The sequence below is a fragment of the Aquarana catesbeiana genome, linkage group LG02, assembly GCF_042186555.1.
Source record: "Aquarana catesbeiana isolate 2022-GZ linkage group LG02, ASM4218655v1, whole genome shotgun sequence".
Lineage (NCBI taxonomy): Eukaryota > Metazoa > Chordata > Amphibia > Anura > Ranidae > Aquarana > Aquarana catesbeiana.
Genome location: NC_133325.1, coordinates 2,689,138 through 2,713,897, shown reverse-complemented (window position 1 = coordinate 2,713,897; position 24,760 = coordinate 2,689,138). Strand labels below are relative to the sequence as shown.

At 44.6% G+C, this 24,760-nt stretch overlaps 1 protein-coding gene across 1 annotated transcript in view; it reads right to left on the bottom strand.

Moving 5' to 3' along the window:
- The window catches only part of LOC141130076 (uncharacterized), a 122,363-nt gene that overhangs the window by 3,483 nt on the left and 94,120 nt on the right, over positions 1-24,760 (bottom strand). Inside the window, exons 5-7 of the mRNA XM_073618042.1 lie at positions 23,982-24,083; positions 23,604-23,709; positions 17,506-18,985 (exon numbers count right to left, since the gene is read on the bottom strand). Coding sequence (XP_073474143.1) covers positions 17,506-18,985; positions 23,604-23,709; positions 23,982-24,083 — 1,688 coding nt within the window. The remainder of the gene's footprint in view (positions 1-17,505; positions 18,986-23,603; positions 23,710-23,981; positions 24,084-24,760) is intronic.

The following is a 24,760-nucleotide window of genomic DNA, read 5'->3' as shown; positions in this document are numbered from 1 at the left end:
TCTGAGCAACGCATGCGACTAGTTTCTCCATACAGGAGGCGTCTTGAAGCTGTCATTACCAACAAAGGATTTTGTACCAAGTATTAAATACATTTCAGTTAGCGGATTCAATACTTTTTCCCCCATGTCCTTCCATTTTATTACACAGAACTTCATTTCTGGTTTGTTTTGGTTTCTTTGTATTTATGGATTGCATGGGTTGTTACTGAAAAATACTTATTTTACCCTTTGTATAAGCACTGCACAGTTCATATGGTTGCCATAAACACATTTTTTGACACATCACCTATAATTAATGATGGACCGTCGGCATCAGTGCCAGTCTACACAATAATAACCCACTGCATTAATACCAGTTTCTGCAATTATATCCACCCAGCATCATTGCCAGTTTAGAAAATAATAACCCCCATCCTAAATGGCAATTTCCATAATAATAACCGAAAACATCAGTGCCAATTTACAGAACAACAACCAAAAGCATTCGTATCAGTAGCATCAATAATAACCCCCAGCATCATAGATTAACATTCCCTCATATCCAATTATTTCCACTATTTATTAACACAATGTATTTTTTTAAATAGTGACAGCGAATTGAGGGAAAAGATTCTCCTCTTGCTGTCACTAGATCCAGTGGATAGGGGAGATGCTGCAGTGGGAAGTGGGAACATGTTACATATTCCCCAATGTGAACTTATCCTTTAACCACTTTCCTACGGGCACTTTCACCCCCTTCCTGCCCAGGCCAATTTTCAGCTTTCAGCGCTGTCACACTTTGAATGACAATTGCACGTCATGCAACACTGAACACATATGACATTTTTGTCATTTTTAATGTCAATTAGGAACACTAAGTGTCATTTCTGCCCACTGATTTATTCCTCTGCTGTCAACATAAATCACTTTTCACAAGTTTTCCTGACACCAAGAAAAAAATGGTGACAGCAGTGATTCAGAAGTGATTCATGTTGACAGCAGAAGAATAAAGCAGCAGGCAGAAATGACACTTAGTGCTCTTAATTGACATATGTACACACTATAGAGGGATATGCTTTGTTCATATTTCATGTCTGAGGTTTACAACCGCTTTAAGGCCCTGTTAATACCTGAGCTATTTGACATTGCAGTTTACGGCACTTAAATCAAAATCCCATAAAATTACTGGAATTACTGTCCCCGCGCCTTGAGTCACATTGATTAAGACTGCACCCACTGAAATGAATGTGTTTTGATTTTTGTAATTTTTTTTTAAACAAATAGACCTTTTTTTGGTGGTATTTAAACACCATTGGGGTTTTTATTTTTTGCTAAACATGAAAAAAAGACAGACATTTAAAAAAAATATGTTTTTCTTCTTAACTGATGTGCGCTGATGAGGCAGCACTGACAGGCACTGATGGGCACCAATGACGCAGCACTGATGGGCATTGATAAGGTGGTGCTGATGAGGCTGCACTAATATGTGGTAAACATATAATAAAATAAAGCAGTGCAGCGCTAAACTAAAAGTCCATTGACACAGTCCCTTTAAAATAGAATCAGTTGTAGATAGGAAAAACAGTTCTCCACTGTGATGATATAGGTGCTCAAAAATATTCCATGCAGTGCTACGCATCCGTGATACCACCACCGGCCAGCCAAACCGCTCACCTCAGCAAATGGACCCCTGAACTAACAGGTAGGTCAAACCAGCATGTACCACGCTAGGTGGAAGGGAATGGAGACTTGTCTGGAAAGATGGTCCCACGGTAGTGGAGATGACACTCCAAATTGCAGATCATATCACATGTAATAAAAATGAAGATACATAGTGCACACTGCGTGGCTAAAATAGATATCATTTATTAAAAAGTATACGGTACTCACAAGCACAGCACTAAGCCCTAGTGCTGGGATACAGGTAAAATGTCATCAAAGGATAACGTGGGTTAAATGGCGGCTGCAGTGATGTCCAAAAGCTCCCACATGCGTATCGTCCTCCTCTGGACTTCAACCGCTGATGAAGTCCAGAGGAGGACGATACGCGTGCGGGAGCTTTTGGACATCACTGCAGCCGCCATTTAACCCACGTTATCCTTTGATGACATTTTACCTGTATCCCAGCACTAGGGCTTAGTGCTGTGCTTGTGAGTACCGTATACTTTTAATAAATGATATCTATTTTAGCCACGCAGTGTGCACTATGTATCTTCATTTTTATTACATGTGATATGATCTGCAATTTGGAGTGTCATCTCCACTACCGTGGGACCATCTTTCCAGACAAGTCTCCATTCCCTTCCACCTAGCGTGGTACATGCTGGTTTGACCTACCTGTTAGTTCAGGGATCCATTTGCTGAGGTGAGCGGTTTGGCTGGCCGGTGGTGGTATCACGGATGCGTAGCACTGCATGGAATATTTTTGAGCACCTATATCATCACAGTGGAGAACTGTTTTTCCATCTACAACTGATTCTATTTTAAAGGGACTGTGTCAATGGACTTTTAGTTTAGCGCTGCACTGCTTTATTTTATTATATGTTTTCCGGAGGTTTTATATGTTTACCTTCAGTGCACAGCAGCTTATATTTCGTGTTAGTTATATTTCTGCGCTGACTGTATTATATTAACATTGCACTAATATGTGGCACTGATGATATGCAGAACTGATGGGCCATGATGATCTGCACTGATAGGCAGCACTGATGGGCAATGATAGGTGGCACTGACAGGCTGCACTTATGGGCACTGATAAGGTGGCACTGATGAGGCAGCACTATTATGCGGCACTGATGGGCACTTATAGGCAGCACTGATGGGTGGCACTGACACTGAAAGGTGGCACTGATGATCTGCACTGATAGGCAGCACTGATGGTCAATGATAGGTGGCACTGATGAACTGCACTAATGGGCACTGATGGGCAGCACTGATGAGCACTGAACTGCAGAACTGATGAGCACTGAACTGCAGCACTGATGGGCAGCATTGATGGGCTCTGATAGGCGGCACTGACAGGCAACACTGATGGTCAATGATAGGTGGCCCTGATGAGCTGCACTGATAGGTGGCACTGACATTGATTGGATGGCACTGATGAGCTGCACTGATAGAGGGCACTGGCATTGATTAGATGGCACTGATGAGCTGCACTGATAGAGGGCACTGACATTGATTGGATGGCACTGATGAGCTGCACTGATAGAGGGCACTGACATTGATTGGATGGCACTGATGAGCTGCACTGATAGAGGGCACTGGCATTGATTGGATGGCACTGATGAGCTGCACTGATAGAGGGCACTGGCATTGATTAGATGGCACTGATGAGCTGCACTGATAGAGGGCACTGGCATTGATTGGATGGCACTGATGAGCTGCACTGATAGAGGGCACTGGCATTGATTAGATGGCACTGATGAGCTGCACTGATAGAGGGCACTGGCATTGATTGGATGGCACTGATGAGCTGCACTGATAGAGGGCACTGACATTGATTGGATGGCACTGATGAGCTGCACTGATAGAGGGCACTGACATTGATTGGATGGCACTGATGAGCTGCACTGATAGAGGGCACTGACATTGATTGGATGGCACTGATGAGCTGCATTGATAGAGGGCACTAGCACTGATGCACTAAATGGGCACTGATGGGCTGCCTGCACAGTCACTGATGTGATGAGTTACACCCCCCGCCCCCCCCCCCCCCCCAAAAAAAAAGTAAATTAACCACTTCACTTCAGTACACACTGCTGCACAATTTCATTTCACAGATAGAACTTGCCCAGCGCCATGGCCTTACTTGAACTTAGTTGTTGTGCTGCAGAATGATGAATGCAGAATTGCAGATCCTCCTTCTCTCTCCTGGCTCGCAGTACCGCTCGGCGCTCGCACACAGCAGACACAGTACTTTCCCAATCAAGCCTCCCGGGACGCTGGGGAAGGCTGGGGAAGGCCTCCGGATGACGTCACGCCGGCCGAGACGTCAGCTCCACCTACAGTATGCGACAGTGTGAGCACGCTCAGCCTCGGCGGCGCACAGGTACCGCCCACACTGTCTGCAACGTCTGTACTCTGCTTCACCGCATCGCCGAATATTGGTCTGACTGACATGTGGGCCTATAAACAATGCAGCTGCAGCAATGTAAATACACATAGCGGCCGGCCGCGGCCGGCGGCCGGCGGCAGGGCCGTGGTTACTGTATGTATTTTGAGTGTTTGGGCCTATATTATGATGGGGGCCTGGAGCTGCAGCTCCAAAAGCCCCTATGTTAATCCGGCCCTGCCTCTACATAGTTTGAAGTTAAACCTCTTTTCTTCTAATTTTAATGAGTGGCCACGAGTCTTGTTGAACTCCCTTCCATGAAAACGTTTTATTCCTATTGTTGGTTAACAATTCCGGTATTTATGTATTGTAGGGTCACCAGTCCGGTATTTATACATTGAAATCATATCCCCTCTCAAGCGTCTCTTCTCCAGAGAGAATAAGTTCAGAGCTCACAACCTTTCCTCATAACTAAGATCCTCCAGACCCTTTATTAGCTTTGTTGCCCTTCTTTGTACTCGCTCCATTTCCAGTACATCCTTCCTGAGGACTGGTGCCCAGAACTGTAACAGAGTGAACTCACTTTAAACGAAACGACTCAAAGACAAAACCCGCCAGGTCACACCACACACCATTAGGGATCATACAGGTTCCTCTTGAGTTCTCCTGTTTACAGAGCTGATCGAAAGTGAAAGTGATTGAAAATTCCACATTTTGAGTTGTCAACAGAACAGGAAGAGAGGGGGAATCTTCCAATAGGGACACTAGTTCTGGTGACACGCCGGTATTCCCTCACTTTGCAGGTATTTCCTCTCACTTCCTGTATTGGCGATGGAACAGGAAGTGAAGGGAAATCACCCCAATAGGACACTGAAGACAAAAATTAAAAAATAACTGACAGGGGTTATAACCCTTCCTTACTTTATCCAAAATTTAGAAAAAAAGTTTTTGACCCTTCTATCATACATGCAAACATCTACATTTTTTTGCTAGAAAATGGCTTAGAACCTGCAAACATTATATATTTTTAAAGAAGAGACCATAGAGAATAAAATGGTGGGTTTTGCGATATTTGAGCAGTTTTTTTTCAATCGCGTTTTATTTGGAACAAATACACTTTAATGAGTTTTAGTGCAGACAAACACAAAATAATTCCCACATTTCTGGTAAAATACAATAAATGATGTTAAGCTGAGTAAATAGATACCTAACATGTCAGGTTTTATAATTGCACACGCCCATGGAACTGCGCCAAACTGCAGTACCTAAAAATCTCCATAGGAGGCACATTAAAAGCCTTCAGAGGTCACCAGCTTAGAGTTGCACAGGAGGTCTGGAGGGAAATTTATTGCTCCGGCTCTGATGTTCGTGGTGATATCTCACATGTGTGGTGCGATCGCCGTTCACATGAGAAAAGGGGGCGGGGATGCTTTCATTTTTTTTTAATTATTTTATTTATAACTTTTTTGGCCCAAAATCTGCATTTTTTCACTTGTAAAGCAGAACTCCGGGAAAACATTTTTTCATGTTCTCGTTGCTGATCTCCTACCTTTGCCAACTATTATTATTATTAATATTATTATACGAGATTTATATAGCGCCAACAGTTTATGCAGCGCTTTACAATGTATAAGGGGGACAACACAATTACAGTACAGTTCCACACAAAAGGTACAGGAGGGCCCGGCTCGTAGAGCTTACATTCTAAAGGGAGGGGGTGGTGGTACAAAAGGTAATAGCTGCAAAGAATGATTTGATGGGGGTGGCTCAGGGACAGTTATGTGGGTGTGGGATAGGCTTCCCTGAATAAGTGAGTTTTCAGGGATCTCCTAAAGGTGGACAGGTTAGGGGCTGATCAGACATACTGGGGCAGGGAATTCCAGAGGATAGGAGAGGCTCTGGAGAAGTCCTGAAGACGAGCATGGGAGGAGGTAACAAGGGAGCTAGAGAGCAGGAGGTCCTGGGAGGAGCGGAGGGGGTGATTTGGGCGATATCTGCAGATGAGGTTGGTGATGTAGATGGGGCGATGTTGTGAATGGCCTTGTATGTTATGGTTAGCATTTTGAATTTTATACGGTGGGGGAGGGGAAGCCAGTGAAGGGATTGGCAGAGAGGAGCAGCAGTCACGGATCGATCAGTGAGGTGTATTAGTCTAGCAGCAGCATTCATAATAGACTGAAGGGGGAGGAGCCTGCTTAAGGGTCGGCCATTAAGGAGAGAGTTGCAATAGTCGAGGCGGGAAATAATCAAGGAGTGAATAAGTTGCTTTGTGGTGTCATTAGTCAGGAAGGGTGGAATTCTGGAGATGTTGCGGAGGTTAAGGCGGCAGGATTTAGCCAGTGATTGGATATGGGGGCTGAAGGAGAGGTCAGAGTCAAGGATTACACCCAGGACCCTGGCATGTGTGGAGGGACCAATGGTTGTGTTGTTGATATTAATGGTGAAATCACAGGAGGGGGACCGTGAAGGAGGAAATATAACAAGATCAGTTTTAGAAAGATTAAGTTTGAGGAAGTGGTGTGACATCCATACCGATATGTCATTCAGCAAGTTTGAGATCCGTGAGGAGATAGTGGGGATGAGTTGAGGAGTGGAGAGATAGATCTGTGTGTCGTCAGCATAGAGGTGGTATTGGAAGCCATCAACTGGCCCAGGGAGGGATATAGAGTGAGAAAAGGAGAGGCCCAAGGACGGAGCCTTGGGGTACCCCAACAGAAAGAGGAAGAGGAGCGGAGGAGATGGAGTTGTAAGTGACACTGAAAGTGCGCTGAGATAGGTAGGAGGAGAACCATGTTCTTCTGAGCTCTGTAGTTCCTCTGCAATAACCTGCTGATCTTGCTGATAAACCGTTATTGCCTGGTGATTTCCTGTTTGTAAGACCGCTGGCTGCTATTCCTCCTGTACTCCCAGCCAGCGGTCTTGTCACTGCCCACCTGTAGTTCTGTAAAGTGGGGAGAGGGACTTGTATTTCCGCCTGGCTCGCTGTAGTGGGTGGAGGGGGTCTCCCCGGTCTGTGCCGCCTATTAAGGTGGTGTCCTCCTCCTTTGCTCCCTGCTCCTCCCTGCTAGCACCGCCCCCCCCATCACCACCGCCCGCCTGCCATCTCTGTCCAGTGCAGAGCGGGGAGAGTTACCACAGATCATCGGGATGACAGAGTGGATCTCGGGCTGACAGTTGTTGTTGGTGAAAACACCTCCCTGTACCGGCATTGGAATAGTGTGCTCTGCGCTGTCTATCACAGTGCTGGTACAGGGAGGCGGGGCTGTATGGCGAGCGGTGATTTCACCAACAACAAATGTCATCCCGAGATCCGCTCTGTCATCCCGATGATCTCTAACTATCCCTGCTCTGCACTGATGAGCACTGATATGCTGCACTGATAAGCTGCACTGATGGCCACTGATAAGCTGCACTGGTGAGACCGCACTGATGGGTACTGATAAGCTGCACTGATGAGGCTGCACTGATGAGCACTGATAAGTTGCACTGATGAGCACTGATAAGCTGCACTGATGAGGCTGCACTGATGAGCACCGGTAAGCTTCACTGATTAGCACTGATACGCTGCACTAATAAGGCTGCACTGATGAGCATGATAAGCTGCACTGATGAGCTGCACTGATAAGCAGTGGACACCATCCACTGCTTTACTGGCACCGTCCTCTGCCAAATATCTGTAGGAGGGGTTTCCACCATCCCTGCAAAGTTTAATTTTTTTACAGTATGTCTTATTTTCAGCTTGATGTGTATTATATGTGACGTTACATGTCACAGAGACCGATATTGTGCTAATATTGAAGTTTATTGAGATTTTCATACATTAGAGGGTTCCACCATTATTGATTAGTAAGTTAGCGCTGCACTTTTTTGTTTTTTTTTTCTCATGCTGACATTTACTTGTATCACACACTGATGTAAAGCAGCATGTCCCGGCTCTCTCTGTGGTGCGGATAGGGATGTGCTCCTATACATCATACAAGCACTGATTACTGATAGAAAGATCTCAAAGCTGCATGAGGAGGAGGAATATTTCTAATACAGAATTACAGCAGAGTACAGAGTGTATAATATATCATTATGGGATGTGTGTACAGTTCAGTAATGATTACATAAATCATGTAAGGGAAATATGTTGCTGTGCCTGGAGAGGAGATCACAGACATGCTTTACAGTTATAAGAATTTCCCCTCACTGTCTGTGTTGTGCTCAGCAGTGTGTCTACAGAATGAGGGGCGTGATTTATGGTGAAGTGGGCGTGTTCACATTTACATGTACAGGCCTCGTGTCCCCTCCCACATTCACTGCAATTTGCAAAGCATGATGGGAAATGTAGTTTAATGACAGTGTAAAGAGAGGGGAGAGGATATGATGTCATCACTGTTCTAACAGATCCTCCCGGGCAGAATACAGGAAACATTTTTTGAACTACAGAGCTGAAAATTCAATTTGACTTTTCTCTTCAATGGTAAAGAATTTCACAAATGTAATAACTGTTTAGTGTTTTGTGTGTGTGGGGGAGGGGGTGTACTAATGGGGGATTTTTTTTGCCAATCCCGGAGTTCTGCTTTAAAAATACAAAAAGACCTCTGGCCGTAAAGGAGGTAAGGTGAGCTAGATGGGATCACTCTTCAGTGGTCACACTCTAAACATTAGAGCTCCCCCTATCTGCAGCCTGGTAATAGCATTGCTAGGAGGTCTATTCATTGAGCTGCACTTCCCGTCTTTAACCACTTCCCACCCACCATATAGCAAAATGACAGCCAGGAAGTGGTTTCATTATCCTGACTGAGCGTCATGTGACATCCAGCAGGATAAGCCGCGACACACCGAATTCTGACACACCGCATCTCCGATCGAGGTAAAGAGCCTCTGATGGAGACTCTTTACCACGTGATCAGCCGTGTCCAATCACATCTAATCACAGTGTAAACAGGAAAAGCCGTGTATCGCACTGACAGGCGTGAGTAGAGGAGAGCCAATCGGCTGCTCTCCTAACAGGGGGGTCTGATTGATTATCAGTGCAGCCCCTCGAAGATGCCCACCCAGGACCATCAGCGATGCCCACCCATGGCCACCAAGTAAGCCTACTAGAGCCCACCAGGGATGGCAATCATTGCTCATTAGGGATGGCACTCTGTGCCCATCAGTGATGCCTGCCAGCGCCTCTGATCAGTGCTGCCTATCTGTACCGCCCATCAGTGCCACCTCTACGTGCCCTCCAGTGCCACCTATCAGTGCTGTATATCAGTGCCACCTATCAGTGCTGTATATCAGTGCTGCATATAAGTGCCACCACATCAGTGCCAATCAGTGAAAGAGAAAACATATTTATTTACAAACTTTTGTAACAGAAATGAAGAAAAACATTTTTTTTTATTTCAAAATCAATCGCTCTTTTTTATTTGTAGTGCAAAAAATAAAAACTGCAGAAGTGATGAAATACCACCAATAGAAAACTCTATTTGTGGGGAAAAAATTTTGTTTGGGTACAGCGTCACACGACCGCGCAATTGTCATTGAAACTGTGAGAGCGCTGAAAGCTGAAAATTGGTCTGGGCAGGAAGGTGTATAAGTGTCCGGGATTGAAGTGGTTAAAAAAAAAAACATCTCCTGACATTTAGGGGTCTCCTAGTAAAATCAGCACACAGTACACACATTACACATTGTTAGGCACATAGGTATCCCTTTCATTGCCCCTAGATGTCATCCCCTTCCCAGCCAGTGTCATTAGTACAGTGACAGTGTATAGTATTAGCACTGATCTCTGTATTAGTGTCACTGGTGATGTCAGTGTCAGCTAGTCAGAGCAAAATATTACAGCGCACACATGCAAAAAAGACATTTACCTCCAGCAAGACTAGTTTAAAACACCTAGACAGCTTCAAAAAACATTATAAAAAAATATGGGGATTTGGTGACACCATATTGCTATACGGTGCTAAGCTCAGTTACTTGAGTGTCAGCTAGTCAGTTCCCACCCAGCGTCCGCCGCACTATCACAGTCCTACTATAAGTCACCGATCACCACCATTACCGGTATAATAAAAAATTCCAGTATATATCCCATACTTTGTAGATGCTATAAAACTTTCACACAAACCTACATATAAAATCTAAATAAATATATTAAAAATTATATATATATATATATATATATATATATATATATATATATATATATATATATATATACATACACACACACATATATATATATCTATATCGATAGATAGATAGATAGATAGATAGATAGATAGATAGATAGATAGATAGATAGATAGATAGATAGATAGATAGATAGATAGATAGATAGATAGATAGATAGATATTTTTATATGTAATTAAAAAAATGTTAAAAAGTTTTGCATAAAAAAGCAATTTCCAGCGCTATTTAGCACAGCCCTAAATTCAAAAAAATATCCTGGTCATAAAGGGGAGGGGAACCTTCCAGAGCTGAAGACGTTAACAAAGTGATTTCCTATGATGGTCAGCTCCCTCTAGTGGCCATAATGAAGTATTTTTCATAAAAGGCTTCACATCAGTAAAAATACAACAATACCGCACTGTGGTCACTAGAGGGAGCCAGTGATCATAGGAAATCACTGTATGAAATAAAATATGGACAACATTCATCACAGCTGGGTGAATTCTTGTCATATTCATTCAACAATTAAAAAAAATGAGAACATTAAGTGATTGCAAAGCTTACATCACATATCAATGAAAGGCAATGACTCCATTTTTATATTTTAATTGTTTTTATTGGAAGTTCTCTTATTGAACAATCAGTTACAAAATACAAAGTGTTACAGATCACAAGTGACATTGTCCATCCTTGTTTAGATAGACATAGCACATTGACACGGAGTGATAAAACACAATATAAGTGGAATATTTGTGAGACAAGTCCTCCCTGTGTACGGGCCAATAATAAAGGACATCCAGGGACTCACACCCCCCTTCACACACTCACCACAAATATATCACCCTGCTTCTTATATGATGGAGATCAGCCATGGAGTATATCTGAGGTGTATATCAGGGTGTACTTCTTCCCCACATGAGAGCTGTGATGTTCAGCAACATTCATATAGAAGACATTTCCCACACTCAAGGCACATATACACCTCGAGGGTTGTGTGGGATCCCTGATGTACAGGAAGACAGGACTTCAGAAACAATTCCCTCACTCAGGACAGGAATATGGCTTCTCCCCCATGTGAGATCTCTGATGTGTGGAAAGATAGGACTTCCTTGAAAAACATTTCCCGCACTCAGGACAGGAATACGGCTTCTCCCCTGTGTGAGATCTCTGATGTTTGTAAAGATTGGACTTGTCTGAAAAACATTTCCCGCACTCAGGACAAGAATACGGCTTCTCCCCCGTGTGAGATCTCTCATGTGTGGAAAGATTGCACTTGTCTGAAAAACATTTCCCGCACTCAGAACAGGAATACAGCTGGGGGGGCGTGGCCAACCGGAGCTGAAGATGGACGCTTAACTGCATAGCTCAGCAGCCAGGGGACACAATCCAGCGTAATCGGCCCACACCACGACTCCATCCGCACCCATCCTCGCTCCAGGCACCCAGGAGACAAAGATGCAGCCATCCAGGAAAAGATTTACGGAGCACAAGCCCCAAAAACTAACAGAATTCGCCTACAAGCCGGCGGGCTGGGACTCCCAAGATGGCGCCGACCAGGCCGCGCCGTCCGATTCATACACGGACCTCCCGGATGATCTCCAGGACGCACAGCACTCCACAGGTACGATTCCTGACAAGTACCAAGCCCCAGAGAGTGACCCTCTCCCCAGCAGCCCAGCAAAAGCTCGGATGAGGCTAGATACACTGACGCTGCACACACAGCGCCAGCTAATTGAGGCCCAGGCTCCCATCCCCTTCTCCATAGACCAGGCCCTGCATTCCTCCATGGCCTCCTTCCCCACATCAGGGCAGCCAGTCATGGACACAACTCTGAAGGACATGCTTCTGTCCCTTCAATCCTCCCTCATGAATGATCTTTCATCCATGTTCCACAGAGTCACCGCTGACATTCACAAGCTAGATAACAGAATGACTAATGCTGAGAGGGGTATACAGGCCTGTACTTCCACAGTAAATGAAGTGATTGATTCTTATGACAATATCAAGGAGGAACAGGCATGGATGCGCGCCAAAATGGCGGATTTAGAAGACAGGTCACGCAGGAACAACATTAAACTGAGGGGAGTCCCGGAGTCCATACTCCCGGTGGACTTACCACGCTACGCGAAAGAATTAATACATCTAGTGATACCTGAAGCTTCCCCCAGAGACGCCATTATTGACAGAATACACAGAATTGCCAAACCGTCCCACCTGGCAGCCTCGGTCCCTAGAGATGTACTAATGAGGGTCCACTTCTACCAAACCAAAGAAAAGCTCCTTATGGGCCTTAGAGCAAAATCTCCACTACCCAGCCCCTATACTGGGATACAACTTTTCCCTGACCTGTCCAAGTACACCCTCCAACTACGTCGGCAACTGAACCCGATAACCAAAGGTCTGCAGAACCACAAAGTACCATACAAATGGCGCCACCCAGCTACCATCCTTGTTATCCGCAATGGTCAGACGCATGCAATAGGAGACCTAGATAAAGGCCTAAAGCTCCTCCACTCCTGGAGCATAATCCCTGATATGGCTGCCCCTACCGCACTAACCAACGGTGCCTTACCTCCTCGTAGACAACAAAACCATCTTCTCACCTGAGGATGTTCGCATCTACACAACAATGGCCGACAACTCATCCCACAGATCCCCTGAGCTCTGACAGTCCGACACCTTAACTCCTTCCCTCCGGTGATACTGACTCTGTTTACCCCCACGTAGAGGATTTAACGGTGTCAAACACCCCCTCTAATATTCGCGCTAGCTGAATAATACAGCAATATCATATCCAACAACTGCGAACCAAAAACCCAAGTTCCTTTTCCACTAGTTTCCACTCTTTATACCAGTACTCTGTCAATGCATTTCTCTACTGGTTACTGACGTATTGCTCTATCCGCAGCACTCTAGTCCACCTCTATTTCAGACCCTTGGATTGCCACTGGAACACCACTGCGCTCTAGCTCCTAGACTCACCTGCAAACAGAAGCATCAACATCCCTATACCAGTGCCTCAACACATCTGCACTCGGACTTCCGCCTCAGGATCAAAGCAACCGACCCCACCTGCCATCGGACTCATCCTCCAGCAACGAACCGTAAGTGTTGCACTCAACACCCAACACCCCCACGGACACAAAATGTCATTCACTATACTGTCATTAAATACCAACGGCCTCAATCATCCAGCCAAGAGACACTCACTGTGGAGATCCGCTACAGATCTTCACAGCGACATCCTTTGTGCCCAGGAAACACATCTGCTCACCAATGATACACCCCTATGCAAGAACAACCGCTTTCCCCAGATGTTCCACGCCACCCATTCAACTAAAACCAGAGGGGTCATGATTGCAATCAGAGACTCATTGGACTTCCTACTTTTAGATATCGAAAAAGACCCCGAAGGCCGTTATATCATAATTGCTTGCAAAGTCAACAAAGTGACCTATACCATAATTAACCTTTATGCCCCGAACTCTGGCCAAACTAAATTCCTCCACAAGGTCCTGCGTAAAGCCAAGCACATCCAAAAAGGTCACCTGATATTATGTGGAGACTTTAATCTCGTCCCTGAAATATCCATCGACTCAACATCATCGGCAACCAGAAGAGTCTCACCTCTGAAAAGATTCATCTCCTCTCAAGACCTCTACGACGTTTGGCGCTGTCACCACGGCTCCGAACGGGACTATACTTTTTTTTCTTCCAGGCATCGCTCCTATTCAAGAATAGACCTGTTCTTAACCGATAAGTTTATTCTACAAAATGTATCTGCCTCCACAATCCACACCACGACATGGTCGGACCATGCCCCAATCTCTATCACGATCCAAGACTCTAACTTACAAAAAACTACATTTCTATGGCGAGTAAACAACCACATCATTCAACACAATCAATATGCGCCATCTATTGCAGAACAAATAACTGATTTCTTTTCACTAAACAAAGGCTCGGTGCCCGACCCTGCCGTGGTGTGGAGTGCACACAAAGCATACATGAGAGGCATGTTAATTAAATTAAGTTCCCACCATAAGAAAAAGAGGACGCAACGTATAAACGACCTGACAACCCAAATAGCAACCCTAGAATCGAGACACAAATCTGACACCCGAGACCACCTGACAAATCACCTATTGACCCTTAGACAGGAACTTAGAACACTACTCCTTCACTCTTACGAATTCCTCCAGAAAAAATTTAAGGCTACATCGTATTCTACCTCTAACAAAGCAGGAAAGAAACTAGCACAAAGACTAAAAGGCAGACGAACCAAAGCCAAAATATCTCAACTTATCCACCCTCATACCAAAGCCCCGCTGAGCAACCCCCAAGACATAGCTAATGCCTTCAGCGCCTACTATGAAGACTTATATAATCTAAAACAAGACCCGCTCACACCCCAGCCCACCCCAGACGACATTGACCACTTTCTCAGGAAAGTCAAGCTACCCACACTGACGATAGACCAACTGAATACCTTAAATGCCCCCTTCACAGAAATAGAAATAAAGAAGACTATTACCTCACTACCTAGCGGCAAAGCCCCAGGCCCTGACGGCTTAACTGGGGAATACTATAAGCAATTCTCACCCCACTTGACCCCGTACTTAACGGAATTATATAACCACGTTGCCTCCTCTTCTGCTTTCTCTAAAGAATACTTGAACGCGTTGGTAATAACATTGCCAAAGCCAGGGAAACAGTCGAATATACCTCAAAATTTCCGCCCAATCTCTCTACTTAATCTCGACCTTAAAATTTACGCAAAAACCATAGCAACAAGATTGATCAAAATTATGCCCACCCTTATACACCATGACCAGACGGGGTTCACAAAAGGTAGACAATCATCTGACGCCACCAGACGGATGATAAACCTGATCCACCATGCTGAATCCACCGGAACGCCTTCTCTGCTCCTATCCTTGGATGCAGAGAAGGCGTTCGATAGGGTGCACTGGACCTATCTAGAAAAGGTACTCCAAAAGTTTGGATTCCAGGGTCTGATTCTTAGAGCCATCATGGCACTATACTCCAACCCTGAAGCTCAGGTTTACACAGAGGGCATGCTCTCCTGCCCATTCCCCATAACCAATGGCACCCGTCAAGGCTGCCCTCTATCTCCCCTCATATTTAATATGCTCATGGAGCCCCTGGCAGAAAGTATCCGTTCTCATCCCAACATCTCGGGCTTACACATTGGAACTACGCACCATAAGATCAGCTTATTTGCGGATGACATCATCCTTATCCTATCCGACCCGACTGTTTCCCTGGCTGAGGTACACCATATGCTCCAATGGTTTAGTTCGATCTCCTACTACAAGGTGAACACATCCAAATCCTGCATCCTAGACATAAATATAAACGCCACCATAAAAAGTCTTCTACAACTACAATATCCTTTTGTATGGGCAGACACTGATATTGCCTACCTGGGCATCAAACTCCCAAGGAACACTAAAAACCTCTATTCAAGTAATTTTCCCTCATTACTTCAGACTATACAGCAAACGACACAACAAATAGCAAAACAAGAGCTGTCTTGGACAGGAAGGCTTGCGGCCTTTAAAATGGTCTGCCTACCCCAAATACTTTATTATTTCAGAACCCTACCAATTCCACTACCTGCTACATTTTTTAGATCCCGCACAATGTACAACAAACTCCTGTGGAACGGTAAACGTCCCAGGTGTGCACATCAACAACTGACTAAACATAAGCAAGTGGGGGGCACGAGCTCTATAGATTTTGAAGACTACCATATAGCAGCCATTCTGGCCCAACTACCCTGCTGGTTCCATCCAACTCCAACTACCCTATGGGGGCAAATTGAATGCTCCTCAATTACAAGAACAGACCTGAAAACCTGGCTACTGAGCACCCCACTGGGCTCATTGATCCCAAAGTCCCTATCTCCAACTATTAAAGCATCAGCGCAAGCCTGGAAAAAATTATCCATCTCAATGAACCAGACCCCCCATGAACCACAAACACACATCCCTCTGGCCTCCTTGAAACACATAGCACCTGAACTACCAGTAACCTCATGGACACACATGGGCGTAGGGCCCCTACAACATCTACTGCAAGACAACTCCCTCAAACCATTCTCCCAATTGCAATCTGAATATACAATACCCACATCTGAATATTTCACCTACCTCCGTATACAACATTGCCTCAAAACGGTCCCCCTTCCTCTGTACAACATCCACCCCAAGACTTGGGATTATCTCACCAACCCTAACACAAATCTCAGAGGAATCTCATACTTCTACAACTCCCTACACCAAAAACATACCTTCACCAAACTAAAGCCTCACAAGAAATGGGAAATAGATCTGAATCACGAATTCACAGACAATCAATGGCATCAAGCATTCAAATCCACGTACAAGGCCACGAAATGCGCGGCCCTTTGGGAACTGGCGCAAAAAATCTCTCTGCGTTGGTACATGACCCCAGCCAGAATCACGTCTATTAATCCTCAAGTCCCCAATATCTGCTGGAGATGCAACTCATCCCCAGGAGATCTTCTCCATATCTTCTGGTCATGCCACCTTCTTAAAACGTACTGGGATAGTATTTTCCAGCTAATCTCAAACATTACACACATCAAAACTCCCCCCTCCCCAGCACTTGCGATCCTGAATCTTACTATTGAGGACCTTCCTCACCCCTTTAGAATAGTGACCACCCACATCCTGATGGCAGCTAAACTTAACATAGCTAGACACTGGAAGTCAGACACATCCTTAACCCTAACCCAAGTCGTAGATTTGGTATCATTACACTACAGTTATGAGCACACATCTGCTTCTGACACAAACCATTATAAAAAAATACAATCCAGCTGGCAACCATGGACCACCTGGACTAGAGGCTGCGCAATTCACGTCTAAGTTACTGCATTAAAACCCCTTCCTCTTGACCGAGCAATACTATGAATAGAGTATGTTTACATGTTTATTTTCAACTAACAACCTTTCAGAACATTTTCTTTCTTCTTTCTTTGGAATGCACTAACACAGATGGTCCACTTCACTCCTGTGACTCTAGTGATCCCACTTGGGGTGTCACACTAGTGAAGTGGATCAGCAACGACTACAGTATACCGTTACTAGAGATACTGGTTATTATGTACTCAATGCATTAATTCATTGTGTATGGACAAAGTTTTACTCTACCCAATGTGGAGCTGTTTTCAATGCATTGTCCACTTTTACGTCATGCACGACGTACAATGTTCAATTGTACAATGTATACTATGTAAAATTAATAAAAATTATTGATTAAAAAAAAAGAACAGGAATACAGCTTATCCCCCGTGTGAGATCTCTGATGTGTGGAAAGATAGGACTTCCTTGAAAAACATTTCCCGCACTCAGGACAGGAATATGGCTTTTCCCCCGTGTGAGATCTCTGATGTGTGGAAAGATAGGACTTCCTTGAAAAACATTTCCCGCACTCAGGACAGGAATATGGCTTTTCCCCCGTGTGAGATCGCTGATGTTTGTAAAGATTGGACTTGTCTGAAAAATATTTCCCGCACTCAGGACAGGAATATGGCTTTTCCCCCGTGTGAGATCTCTCATGTGTGGAAAGATTGCACTTGTCTGAAAAACATTTCCCGCACTCAGGACAGGAATACGGCTTCTCCCCCGTGTGAGATCTCTGATGTGTGGAAAGTTCGGACTTCTGTGAAAAACATTTCCCGCACTCAGAACAGGAAAACGGCTTCTCCCCTGTGTGAGATCTCTGATGTGTGGAAAGTTCGGACTTCTGTGAAAAACATTTCCCGCACTCAGAACAGAAATATGGCTTCTCCCCCGTGTGAGATCTCTGATGTGTGGAAAGACAGGACTTGTCTGAAAAACATTTCCCGCACTCAGAACAGGAATACGGTTTTTCCCCCGTGTGAGATCTCTGATGTAAGGAAAGATGAGTCTTCTGTGAAAAACATTTCCTGCACTCAGGACAGGAATATGGCTTCTCCCCCGTGTGAGAGCGTTGATGTGTGGAAAGATCTGACTTCACTGAAAAACATTTTCCGCACTCAGAACAGGGATACGGCTTTTCAGCCGTGTGAGATCTCTGATGTGTGGAAAGATTGGACTTCTGTGAAAAACATTTCCCGCACTCAGAACAGGAATATGGCTTCTCCCCCGTGTGAGATCTCAAATGTGTGGAAAGATGGGACTTGTCTGAAAAACATTTCCCGCACTCAGAACAGGAATACGGCTTTTCAGCCGTGTGAGATCTCTGATGTGTGGAAAGATTGGACTTCTGTGAAAAACATTTCCCGCACTCAGAACAGGAATATGGCTTCTCCCCCGTGTGAGATCTCAAATGTGTGGAAAGATGGGACTTGTCTGAAAAACATTTCCGGCACTCAGAGCAGGAATACGGCTTTTCCCCCGTGTGAGATCTCTGATGTTTTGAAAGATGAGTCTTCTGTGAAAAACATTTCCCGCACTCAGGACAGGAATACGGCTTCTCTCCTGTATGACATCTTGTATGCTCATTAAGCTTTGATTTATAATGGAAACACTTCCCGCACTCAGTACAGGAAAATCTCTTCTCTGTTGGGAGGACGGCACCGTCCCTCACAGTCTGAGGTTCCTCAGGATAAGAGGAAGACGATGGTCCATCTACACTGTGTGGTGCCGGATGGACATTTGAGGTAGTCGGGTTTTCTCCTGGACTATACTGTGTGATGTCCTCATCTTCTACTTTACAGTCTGGAGACAAAGTGAGACAATCCTCTGAGGTTTTCCTCATCTCCCGTCCATCTACTAAAATAGAAATACAAAGATTATTACTAGACATGAGCAGATTGGTTCCCCTAAATCAGGACTCCGCCCACATCAGGCAGCTTTGTCTCTGAGGATCTTACAATTCCCCCCTCAAGGTAACTAGTAAATGGGTCCTCTGATCTCCTACCAGTTCATTTCTTTATTCATGGACCTTAGTCAGAGAGTGAGGACACAACGAGAACTGTCTTTTATAGGAGTGACAGTGATGAGGGGATTATAGGATGAGTGTCCCCACCCCCTCTATCACTCATTGCCATCTTCCCAACACAAGAAGTCCTGAACTCCCTGATTTAGTCATGAATAACAGCGGGGCTGAGCCCCACCAGAGGTCAGAGAGTGAGGATGGGGGGAGAACAACCAAGATGAAGACTGGACTGATCCTGAAGACCACCATCATTGGGTTATTGGCTCCTCCCTCATTATCACTTTATATTTAAGGTTAAAAAGTTTATTATCAACATGTTTAAGTCTGTGCCCCAATCACATCGTCAGATATAAAATCAAACCACTATAATCTGATTCCACCCTGAAATGAAATAAGTAATCAGGAAGCTGCTCACATAACACCCAGATATGAGATATAACAGAATTCCTCCAAAATATGCAGCGCTGGCCCTTTAAATCATATACAAAAAAGTTCCACATGACGTTTCTGTAATGAGTCACAGATGATGTCATCAGGGGCTTGATCACTGATCTAATCCCTGATGTGATGATGTCAGCACGTTGGGCGGAGCATAACACTCTAATGTCATCACGCCCATTGCGGCTGGACCGAGCACCGAGGAGATACACTGTGCATGTCTACCGATGTGTGTGACAGATATTTCTATGTAATAAAGTGAGAGATGTTATAGATCTATACTATATGGAGAGTTCTTCTTGTCTCGGGTCTGAGACTATACAGCGAGGTCAGCAACCTGTAGATCACGACTATGTGACTGGTAGATCTCGGTCTGGGATTGCTGACCTGCCGATGTCTCCTCTGTAGTGCCACCTCCAGTGCCATGTGGAGTGATACCAACTGCACTCCACCTCTAATCCCGGCTAGTGGTCTCCAGAGTGGTGCCAGCAGCAGAAGGAAGAGATCTTCAGGTCAATGTGAAGCAATACACCGAGCATATTAGTATAAGGCTGCTTTCACAGTGATGTGCTGCGGTTTACCCACACCGTGGGTGCAGTGGAGTGTACCTGCAGCTTTCCTGGGGGAAAGACTTCTTATCTATAGACTTCTTTGATATCCTGTGGGTTTGCTGCACTTAGCCATAGACTTCTATTATATCCTGTGGGTTTGCTGCACTTATACATAGACTTCTATTATATCCTGCGGGTTTGCTGCACTTATACATAGACTTCTATTATATCCTGCGGGTTTGCTGCACTTTCTGAATGCAGGAGATTTGATACGCTTTCAGAAAGTGCCCCACACCTGCGGGATATAATAGAAGTCTACTGCAAAGTACAGCTAACCCAGGAAAGTTGCAGATGCACTGCGTTGCACCTGTGGTGCAGGTAAACTGCAGCACATCAGTGTGAAAGAAGCTCAGAACAGTAAGGGTTCATTTACATTTGTAGTTTGAGGGGTGGTAAAACCCCATAGTAAAAATGTGTTTTTATCACCCCTGCCCCAACCACATCCCCTTTAGCTGCAGTGGCCAGGGGTGTACATGTCATAGCCGCAGCAGGAGTTATATGCATTGTCATGGTTGGTGGGTTTCATGATTGGTGGGTGTCATGGTTGGTGGGTGTCATGGTTGGTGGATGTCATGGATGGTAGGTGTCATGGTTGGTGGATGTCATGGTTGGTGGATGTCATGGTTGGTGGGTGATATGGTTGGTGGGTGACATGGTTGATTGGTGTCATGGTTGGTGGGTGACATGGTTGTCATGGTTGGTGGGTGTCATGGTTGGTGGGTGTCATGGTTGGTGGGCGTCATGGTTGGTGGGTGTCATGGTTGGAATGGTTGGTGGGTGTCATGGTTGGTGGATGTCATGAATGGTAGGTGTCATGGTTGATGGATGTCATGGTTGGTGGGTGACATGGTTGGTGGGTGACATGGTTGATTGGTGTCATGGTTGGTGGGTGACATGGATGTCATAGTTGGTGGGTGTCATGGTTGGTGGGTGTCATTGTTGGTGGCTGCAATGGTTGATGGGTGCATTGGTTGGTGGGTGTCATGGTTGGCATGGTTTGTGGGTGTCATGGTTGGTGGGTGTCATGGTTGGCATGGTTGGTGGGTGTCATGGTTGGTGGGTGTCATGGTTGGCATGGTTGGTGGGTGTCATGGTTGGTGGGTGTCATGGTTGGCATGGTTGGTGGGTGTCATGGTTGGTGGGTGTCATTGCTGATGGGTGTCGCACCTACCAAGCATAACCCATTCAAGTGAATGAGGCCACTCTGCAAGTGCCCTGCAACCTTGTGCAGTACAGAAAGGAAGGGGTTAAAGCAGGCAGCATTGTTGCTTTCTCATCACCTGCTTTAACCCTTTGGACCTTAGGGTTGGACTTGATGGACTTGTGTCTTTTTTCCTTGTCAAAAGAAGTTTATTGAGTATACAATGTTATAAAGATACATAAAGTAAGTTTACAAGGATCTATAAAGTAAGCTCATTGTTTTACAGTAGGGTTTATATAGGTAAATATCATGAAATTTCAAATATTAAACATTGGGTTCACGTAAACCTAAATTAAAGATATATATCATTTCCTTAGTTACTTTTGTAGGTATTTAAATGATTTATACCTACTATACATATTGTTTACAAGTAGAGTGTATATAGGTCAAATAAATTCTGATAATGAGCTTTAATCGTAAGGTGGAGAAAAGGAAAGAGAAAGAAGAAAAAGGGTAGAAAGGTAGAGGTATGGTCCACAAGGTTGTCCCGCTCGTCAGTTTATTATTCTTTTTAGTTCTCTTTGAAGCCTTAGAATGGGTGTCTCTGTAAGTCATTTAATCTGTTACCATGGCAACAGGACAGAGTCATTGAAATTTGACAGGAACTGTTGTTTTATCCAAGGATGCCAAAGTTTTTCAAATTTTGGAATTTGATTTTGATCGATGGCTACCATCTTAGCATGGGACATTGTATTATTCATTCTGTGAACTGTTTCTGCTAGTACCAATGTAGGAGATTTCCATGCCTTGGCCACTGTTTGTTTTGCAGCCGTTATTAGTTGGATCATAAGTTTGAATTGAGAGAGTGTTAACCATTCCGGTTTTAGATTAAGTAAAGTTAAATATGGATCTGGTTGTATTATTTTTTTAAATATTTTAGATGCAATCACAAAGACTTCCTTCCAGAAGGTTTGGATTACTGGGCACGTCCACCATATGTGTAAATATGTGCCTATTTCTGGGCATCCTCGAAAACAAAGAGCTGAGGTATTAGGTGAATATTTTGCCACTCTAGCGGGTACAAGGTACCAGCGAGTTAGGACTTTATAATTTGTCTCCAGTGCTAAGATGTTGGGTGAAGATGACTTAGATGTGAGCCATATGTTAGACCAGTCCATGTCTTCTAAAGTTCGTCCCAGGTCCTCCTCCCACCTCTGAACGTAAGAGGGTCTATTAAGATTTGCTACTCCATATAATTGATTATAAAGTGATGAAATTGTACCTTTAGCAAATGGATCTTTTGTACAGATTGATTCAAAAATGGATAATTGGGATAATGGTGTATCCCCCTTTAGGAATGGTGTATAGAAATTTTTGATTTGGAGATATCTAAATAACTCAGAGTTTGGTAGATCATATTTTTCTCTAAGCGATGGGAATGAAAGGAATGATTTAGATGCTATGAAGTCATTTGACTTGTGTATTTTTTCAACCTCACCTACTATGTAACTATATGTAACTATGTAACTATGACCTTACAGAAGCATGAATTTTTGTGGGGCGCATGCAGAGTGCCCTTATTTACTTAAATGGGTTAAAATTGGCAGGCGGTACACTGCTGCTCTTCTGAAAAGCGATCCAAGTGTATTTAACAGGTGGTGAGGAGGTGATATGTTGCATCCTCACCACCCGACATCCATGATTGCGGTGCAATGCACACTATTGTGACACAGTAGTATGGCAATTAGAGGTTTAAATCAGGTTTGAGGAGGTGACACTGGGCAATACTGTGCCCGGTGATCTTTGACTTTTCCCATGTTGTTCAGGTAGATCTCCTCCTCGTTAAGGTTGCCTACCCCTGCTATACAGACATATCCCTCCACCCGGCACTGCCAGCAAATAACAGAACTAGTAACCCCGGGAGAATTCCTCTGTCAGAGATCTCGCTAGATCCGGGTATGGGACAGAATGTAAGACACATACCTCAGATATCTAAGACAAGCAACACCTATAGAGCAAATCAATATTTTACTGCCAGCTGAACCACCCAGAATCTCCATAAATCCATCCTAGATACATAAACTGTGTCTGCAGCACAGAGAAGGAAGATTATCCGAGAGAAATACAGGAATACAGGATGACAAACACAGCTCAGGAAAGTGACCAGGGTATTACAGACTGATATAACCCAGTCCCCACCCTACTCTGGACCAATCAGTGAGAAGTATGGGTGGAGAAATGTATTTTGTGTTAATGACCCACCTGTGCTGATCTCTGTAGGAGTGTCCTCCTCTATAAATGTCCCCGTTATTCCATCCTCCTCCATAGACTGCTGATCATCCCTCACATACATCTCTTCTTCTTCTGCTTTAACACCAAATTCTATATCGATTGGATCTCCACTCTAAATCAAGAAAATGAGAGAAAATATCATCTGTAACATATAAGCTGTATTACTGTGACATCACGTATATAAAATCCACACATCCCCATCCATGTTCTAGATGCTCCATCCCACCAACATTGTAATAATGATCGATGGTGTAATCTTCCTGTGTGGTATCCCATTAATACAGAGGATGGGAACATCTCTCTGGGGGGTTCATGTGGCTGGATGACTCCACCATGGTGTCCTGGTACACATCTTTGTGTTCTATTAGGAACTTTGACTCCTCCATAACCATCATTCTCCTCTTTTATCTCTTCCTTAACATCAGCTTCAGAATCACTGAGTTTTCCACTCTGAATATATAATAAAAATGACATCAATTATAATGTAGTGAGGTCCCGGGCCCCCTTTGGTCTAATAAGAACCACCAGAGTTAGGCAGAGCTGACATCCTTCTATGCAGAGTATGTTAAGAGGCATGGTGGGTGCAAGATAAGGTAGATTAATGGGCAACAGAGACTTCTTGAATGCAAAGAGATTTATTGTTTCTTGAACAGAACTGTGGGAGAGAGGGTTAGGCCAGGACACCCTTAGTAGTTGCAATGTTAATTGGCAGATTCAGAGACTTCTATAGGTAGACAGCCATGCAGAGAAAGGCATCCAGCAAGACGCCACATCTGCACAAGTAGGGCCACCATCTTCTATGGCAACAGTCTTATAACAGTTTCTAACACGCGTTGTAATGAACTTCTTCACTTCCTCTACAATTTCCCCTTATAATACTTCACTCCACTGAGCTCCCAGTCTCTCTCACTAGACTCGCTGATCCACTGCCACTGGATCCCCTGAGCTCCTCCAATCTTCTTACACAGTATCTTCCTCAAGCGTCACCCCCGCCTCCCTGCTGGGTCCCTAGCTTGGCACTCACAGATACTCCTCAAGTGTCACCCCGCTGGCCGGCTCAGTCCCTGGCTTTACACACAAGGCTTCTCTGCAAGCATCGCCTCCGCTGGCTGGGTCCCTGGCTTGGC